This window comes from Aquarana catesbeiana, linkage group LG04 (assembly GCF_042186555.1).
Source record: "Aquarana catesbeiana isolate 2022-GZ linkage group LG04, ASM4218655v1, whole genome shotgun sequence".
NCBI classification, from domain to species: Eukaryota; Metazoa; Chordata; class Amphibia; order Anura; family Ranidae; genus Aquarana; species Aquarana catesbeiana.
The window spans coordinates 19,042,558-19,050,713 of record NC_133327.1 but is presented as its reverse complement, the minus strand read 5'-3'; the positions used below and the strand labels follow the sequence as shown (position 1 = coordinate 19,050,713).

Below are 8,156 nucleotides of genomic sequence, written 5' to 3'. Positions count from 1 at the left end.
GACCAGATTGTGCTCCCTCTTATATGGACTCCTCAAGATCCCAATTTTCTGGTACACCGACTTTTTCCAGCGTTGACTTCCTCTTTATTTTATTTTGACCATGAATAAATGGATATTTTTTGAGTTTAGCAAAAGACTTTATGTGTTTTCTTTGAAATCATTGATTTTACACACAATGTTAAATTAACAAGGGACAACAATCTCATTGAGTTAGAAAAAAAACACACCAAAAATACATTACTAATGTTAATAATGTTCAAGTGGTAAGTCTTGAAAATCAAAAAAATTACGTAACCAAAAACGGTGCTTTGGGTTAACTTTATCTAAAAACTAAAAAATAAACACTATAAAAAAAAAAATAAGAATGGGTTCTTTGTGTTAACTTTACAAACCTAAAAAAAAAAAAAAAAAAAAAAAAAAGGGGGAAAAAGTATTATTAGTATGGAAACATTGTTTTAAAAAGGCATACTATATCATTCATGAGATCAAAGAGAAAAAGAATCCAGAAATCAGTTTGGGAGAACTCTGATTATGAACAGCAAAACACCTTCGTTCTTTAGAGCCTTCGTAAAGAAGAAATAAAATGCGCTGCATTCAACGATCACAGATTTTGCAGCGTGATGAATGTGCTACCTACAATACGAACACTAGTTTTACTAGACCGAGTGCTTCCGTTTAGTTTTTGCTTATGAGCATGCGTCGTTTTTTTGTCCGTCGGACTAGCATACAGACGAGCGGACTTCGGGGTCCGTCGTACTTACGACGTAAAGATTTGAAGCATGCTTCAAATCTAAAGTCCGTCGGATTTTAGGCTAAAAAAGTCCGTTGAAAGTCCGGAGAAGCCCACACACGATCGGATTACCAGCCAGCTTTAGTCCGTCAGCGTCCGTTGGACTTTTGTAGACGAAAAGTCCGACCGTGTGTACGCGGCATAACAATCAGTAGGATAACACCAAAGGTGATGACAATTCTACAGAGATTGACCTGGAAGTAAAATTTCTGCTTTTGCAATAAATATTTTGTCCTTTTTTTTTTTTTTTTTAGGCTGGTGGCCAACTATGTGACTTTTGTCATCGGTGAAATCCTTCTCCTGGTTCTCACCATCTGCTCATTGGCAGCCATATTTCCCAGGGTAAGAAGAGACTTTGTCTAAGTCAGTGGTGGTCAACTTTTGTGCTATAGGGGGCCTCAAGTGCGGCTCCTGACATCACCAAAAGGGCCACACTTTGAATGTATTGCTACATAAAAATGCTACAGATAGCTTGAGAGACTGGAGACTTGCAATATAAGATGATAAGAGACTGCAGGCTTGTGACAAGGAATTATCAGAGACTGCAGACATGATACAGGGGAAGGTCAGAGACTGCAGTCATGATACAGGAGATGGCCAAAGACTGCAGACATGATACAGGAGATGGTCAGAGACTGCAGACGTGATCCAGGAGATGATCAGAAACTACAGACATGGTACAGGAGATGGTCAGAGACTGCAGACATGATACAGGAGATGGTCAGAGACTGCAGACATGGTACAGGAGATAGTCAGAGACTGCAGATATGATACAGGTCATTGCTACAACACAAAGTGTATCCTAACTCAAAATCAAAAATGTAATATGTTGCAGCCTCCCAGTCCTTGAGTGTGATTATTTTCCTCTGTCACCATAGGCAACACTTTAAAAGCCTTTACAAGTTGCCAGTTTAGAGTAACACATGAGGTCTGGTGCTAGAACTATTGCTCTTACTTTGCTGTATCTATTGATTTAACAGGTTATCAGTTTAGAATTAACAGTGAATTTTTGCTCTCACGCTGATCTTTGCTTCACAGCAATACCTCACATGTGTGGCGCAATTTATTATTCCATACACATGCGTGCCTTATGCTATATGTATGAATGGGAGTGTGTATGGGGGTGACGAAAGTGCTTTCAAATATTTATTTTATATAGTTTGAGGGGGGGCAGGCTAACAAGCTCCCAATGTGATAGCTTAGGGTAGGTGAGTCTTTATGGAGACATTAGAGTCCTGTTGTCTCCCCTGCCATCCACTTCCGGGTTCATCATTAGTCACCAGAGGAGCACTTCCTGTGGGAGCCGTTTACCACAATCCTGGGCTCCCCGAAGGAACAGGGGAGTCCAGGAACCACTACTGGCACCGCCAGCTGGGGGCACACCTTCGAAGATCCATGAAAGGGATCACATGGCTCTAGAGCCATATGGATCACTTTTATCTGAAAGGCCTTTGCCAGCTGAAAAAAAATCAATTACAAGCTCACGGCATTTACCCTGGTCCCGGTCTTCTCTTCTCCACCGCTGGCACTGCCGACTGGGGGGAAGGTTGGGGGCACACCTTCAGAGACCCATAAAAGTGATCAGGTGTCTCTAGAGCAGTGGTTCTCAACTCCTGTTATTACCTTGGGGAGATGCAGACTAGAATACTGCAATCTCTGAGCAGCAAATGATATCACGTGTGATGTATTTCAGTTATCTTGCAAACCTGGCCTGTTAGTGGGTCCTGAGGACAGGAGTTGAGAACCACTGCTCTAGAGCAACCTGGATCACTTTACTCTAAAAGGCCCTTGCCAGCTGAAAAAACAAATAGCTAGCCTATGGCATTTACCGTAGTCCTGGTCTTCTCAGGAACCACCGCTGGCACTGCCAGCTGGTGAGAGGTTGGGGGAACACCTCCAGAGACCCATAAAAGTGATCACTGGATTACTTTTATGTGCCAGCTGGTGGGAGGTTGGGGGCACACCTTTAGATACACATAAAAGTGATCAGGGGTTCCACCCCGACACAGTTTAAATCCAGATGGGGTGTCCGGGGGTACCAGACTATACCCCTAATCTTATACCTGGCTATCCGTATTGTGAACACTGTTTAGAATGTTCATAATTGTTCACACCTTGCTATGTCATATGTATCTAAACAATTAACTTGCTCATTGTCGGATCTCAATATATGAAAAAGTCTACAACTGTTCTTATGTACTTTGATCTCTGTTATTTGTGAAACTCTTCAATAAAAACTATTGAAATGGAAAAAAAAAAGTGATCAGGGGCTCTAGAACCACCTGGATCACTTTTATTTCAAAGGCCTTTGCCTGCTGAAAAAATCTATTACAAGCTCACAGAATTTACTGTGGTCCCGGTCTTCTCAGAGGAATGGGAGAGGTCTGGCTGGGGGGGAGGTTGGGGGCACACCTTCAGAGACCCATAAAAGTGATCAGGTGGCTCTAAAGCCACCTGGATCACTTTTATCTGAAAGGTCTTTGCCAGCTGAAAAAATTAATAGCAGGCTTTTAGCATTTACTGAGGTCCCGGTCTCCACAGAGGAATGAGAGAGCTCAGGAACCATCGCTGGCATCGCTGGCTGGGGGCACAATTTCAGAGACCCATAAAAGTGATCACTACGTCACATTTTTATGTTCCAGCTGGTGGGAGGTTGGGGGCACACCTTCAGATACCAATAAAAGTGATCAGGTGTGTCTAGAGCCACCTGGATCACTTATATCTGAAAAGCCTTTACCTTCTGGAAAAAAATCAGTTACAAGGTCATGTCATTTACTGTGGTCCCAGTCTTCTCAGAGGAATGGGAGAGCTCAGAAACCACCACTGGCACCACAAGCTAGGGGAGAGACCCATAAAAGTGATTAGGCTGCGCTTGAGCCCCCCAGACCACTTATATCTAAAAGCCCTTCGCCGGCTGTAAGAATTAATACCAAGCTTATGGCTGCATCAGCTGTTTATAAAGGGTACAATGGGCTTTAAATGACTCCTGAAGGAGACCTAGTCTCCTTTCAACTATCCTTGACCTGTTCTTGTGCCAAACAACCCCCTTTTCCATTTAGGCAAAAATTTACCAACAAATTTTCATCAAAAATTACCCAAAAAATAAAAATATAAGCGTCCTAGGATCCAAACACGCCTAAGCTCAACCTTATAGATAGGCCATGCTTGGCACTGGACGGAAACTATAGCAGCATGTTCTCCAGGAAGAGATAGGTAGTGTAGTAGCCCTCCTAAATCTATTGACCCATCCCGGGAAAATGTTGTGTCCTGACCGCACTGGCATCCATCATTTCTGAGTTACTGACCTGGATTAGATGCAGATCAGAAAAGTAAGAGAAAATGTGATCCAGGTAGTGACTTGGGAGTATTGAAGCCAGCAGATCTGCGTGACAGCCAGGCAACCAGCAGTTTCTAGCATCCGCCATGTTTTTCTGAGTGTAGAACGGCTTTATCGGAATCATGATCTTGTTATAATAACGCCGGGCTTTTGTGTGATAAACACGATCAAATCCATATTTTTTATTTACTCTTTAATCTCCTGTCACTGCGCATACAGTACACCTGGGCTTGTTATCTCATTGGAAAATGAGGAAATTAAAATTTGCACAGCAAACATATTTTGCATAAAGAACAAATGACTGATTCTGTAAAGATATGTTTTCCTCTTTTACAGCTGGTGGGAGAGCAACTGTGATAATTAAATCTGACCTTCGGACTTCCCTTCAGTCTTGCACAGTTGCACCGGTTTCTCTCCTGGACTGAAAGGGCTTACTCTGATTTCACTGCACACTGCGAGCTTCTCACAATGTGCATTGGAAGCTGCAGCGAGTCAGATAGACACTGCCTCATTTCCTCCTCTCCAACCTGACTGTCCCTGGCCTGCCTCCTTCAGTCATTGGATTTCAATTCTTTCAATCATGGAGGCTCAGCATTACATGTGGACGTGACCAAGGGTGGTCTGCATGCAAATGACATCCACCCATCATGGCAATTTGATATTTGCATAACTCCTCCTACTGCTTGTATCAGAAGGACTCATGAGAGGAGTACTGAGGCAGTGTGCTGTGATGTTTTCAGGAAGCTATATACAGCACCCTGCTGGCCCTTCCACCAGTTATGATATGCCTACATTGCATAGAGAAACACAGAGAGGTGTGCAGACCCAAGAACTCAGCACAGGGATAGTGGGAACCCCTCATAATGGACACAGCAGTTGTAAAGACCCAGGAACTCAACACAGGGATGGTGGGAACCCCTCATCATGGGCACAGCAGGTGTACAGACCTGATAACTCAATGCAGGGATGGTGGGAACCCCTCATAATGGACACAGCAGGTGTACAGACCTGATAACTCAATGAAGGGATGGTGGGAACCTCTCATAATGGACACAGCAGTTGTAAAGATCTAGGAACTCAGCACAGGGATGGTGGGAACCCCTCATAATGGACACAGCAGTTGTAAAGACCTAGGAACTCAGCACAGGGATGGTGGAACCCCTCATCATGGGCACAGCAGGTGTACAGACCTGATAACTCAATGAAGGGATGGTGGGAACCCCTCATAATGGGCACAGCAGGTGTACAGACCCAGGAACTCAGCACAGGGATGGTGGAAACCCCTTATAATGGGCACAGCAAGCGTACAGCCCCAGGAACTCAACTTAGGGATGGTGGGAACCCCTCATAATGGGCACAGCAGGTGTACAGACCTCAGAAGTCAGTACAGGGATGGCGGGAACCCCTCATAATGGGCACAGCAGGTGTACAGACCCCAGAAGTCAGTACAGGGATGGTGGGAACCCCTCATAATGGGCACAGCAAGTGTACAGACCCAGGAACTCAGCACAGGGATGGTGGGGACCCCTCATAATGGGCACAGCAGGTGTACAGACCTGGGAACTCAGCTTAGGAATGGTGAGAACCCCTCATAATGGGCACAGCAGGTGTACAGACCCATAAACTCAGCTTAGGGATGATGGGAATCCCTCAAAATGGGCACAGTAGGTATACAGACCCAGGAATTCAACACAAGGATAGTGAGAACCCCTCATAATGGACACAGCAGGTGTACAGACCTGGGAACTCAGCACAGGGATGGTGGGAACCCCGCATAATGGGCACAGCAGGTGTGCAGACTCAGGGACTCTCACAAAAACAAATTCTGAGATGTAGATAAGACTGTCACTCGCATTGTATTTTTAATGCGCTTTTATGTTTTTACATACGTGCTATACAATATTTCTAGTGCACTACCTAATCAACACCTTTTGAGACAAAATCTCAGTCCTAGAGAGAACCTATTGTACATAGCTAGTCAGTCCTGACTGGTAAAATTGCATTAAGCCAAAGAAGCTGCAGAACATAGTCACTGTGCAGCACTACTAAAGCATGAAGCAGAACCCACCTATGTAATCAAGAGAAGTCTATCTGCCGCCACGTACTTACTATATATTGTAACATTCGTGCTTTGGAGAATGACCTCTCTCTCTCTTCTCTTTCTTTAGGTCTTCCCAAAAAAGCTAGTGGCCTTTTCTACTTGGATTGACAGGACCAGGTGGGCGAGAAACACTTGGGCCATGTCAGCCATATTTATCCTCACCATGGCGGACATTGTGGACATGGTAAGAAAGCTGGGACTTGTCTGTCGAATAAGCAACCATTTTGCTGGTGGCCTAGTTTTTTTCATTCTGTTTTCTGTTACATACCAGAACATTTATTCGATTTTTTGATATCTTTACAAATAAAAGAGTTAAACAAAGAACTCAAATATTTATAATGTTAAGAGCACTCACTATATTAGGTTTACCGCAGTCAAACCTTGGTGCACATGGCAGAGAATAAGATTCATTTCAGTAACTGCAAAGTATTGTAGCTTCCGAAAAAGAAAAGCATTCTATGAATGGAGGAGGCAGACCATTCATTCATCTACCCGTCCTCCGTTCATACTGTACTATAGCTTTCATCAATAAAAATCACTCTATGAATGGAGAGTGGACCTGTCATTCATCTGCCTATCCTCCATTCATGGAAGCTGTACTATAGCTTCCAGAAATAAAAATCTCTCTGTGAATGAAGGAGGCAGACCTTTCATTCATCTGCCACCTCCTCCATTCATAGAGCACTTTTCATTGCTGGAAGCTATAGTACAGGTTCTAATGGTTAAGGAAAATAGAGCAAAGTGACAAGTTTACCTTGGAGGGGTATGGAGGACAGACCTAGCTTCTACTCTGTCACTTGTCGGCATGGAGTTCCATGTGAATGTGTCCCCTGCCTCCTCACGAAGCAGCATTGGGTGCTTGACTGGCCAATCAGTGGGCTTGGCTACTTTTATCCTTTATAAGCTCTGACCCAGTAAAGGTTACTGGGTCAGTTAAATTGCGATTTTGCAGGGAGAGGAATGGATATCAGGAAAACAGAGGGGAGTGCATGCTAAGTATGTGTGAACATGTTCCTTTACCCTGCAAGTCATCCCTGCTCTCCTGTAGAACTCCCAGGAAGCCAATAAGATCAGGGTGGTCTGATGTGCAAATAGCAACAAGCTTCTGTGGTCACTGGTCTCAGCAGTCCCCATCCAACTTATTACACTTGTGGTCACCAGTCTCAACCAACCCCATCCCACCTTATTACTCCTGTGGTCACCAGTCCCAGCCGACCCCATCCTACCTTATTACTTCTGTGGTCACCAGTCCCAGCCGACCCCATCCCACCTTATTACTCCTGTGGTCACCAGTCCCAGCCGACCCATCCCATCTTATTACTCCTGTGGTCACCAGTTCCAGCCAATCCCATTCCTTCTTATTACTCCTGTGGTCAACAGTCCCAGCCAATCCCAGCCTACGTTATTACTCCTGTGGTCACCAGTCCCAACCGACTTCATCCCACCTTATTACTTCTGTGGTCAACAGTACCATTTGACCCCATCCCACTTTATTACTCCTGTGGTCACCAGTCCCAGCCGACCCATCCCATCTTATTACTCCTGTGGTCACCAGTCCCAGCCAATCCCATTCCTTCTTATTACTCCTGTGGTCAACAGTCCCAGCCTACGTTATTACTCCTGTGGTCACCAGTCCCAACCAACTTCATCCCACCTTATTACTCCTGTGGTCAACAGTACCAGCTGACCCCATCCCACTTTACTACTCCTGTGGTCACCATTCCCAGACGACCCCATGCCACCTTATTAGTAGCCCATTGCTGTGATGCAGGGTCAGGCCGAGGGGTAGGCAGGAGAGATACCCGCCTTGGGCTCTTCACCTGGAGGGATGTGCAAATGGGCAGGACTTGCAATCCATGATTATGGAGGGGGTGCACCTTGTCCTTTTTGTCTTGGGTGCTCAATGACCTTGTCCTAACACTACTGTG

General features: G+C 44.9%; 1 protein-coding gene across 1 annotated transcript in view; it reads left to right on the top strand.

The window, feature by feature from the left end:
- The window catches only part of LOC141139084 (adenylate cyclase type 3-like), a 78,694-nt gene that overhangs the window by 35,957 nt on the left and 34,581 nt on the right, over window positions 1-8,156 (top strand). The window contains exons 11-12 of the mRNA XM_073624888.1: window positions 1,045-1,132; window positions 6,296-6,412. Coding sequence (XP_073480989.1) covers window positions 1,045-1,132; window positions 6,296-6,412 — 205 coding nt within the window. The remainder of the gene's footprint in view (window positions 1-1,044; window positions 1,133-6,295; window positions 6,413-8,156) is intronic.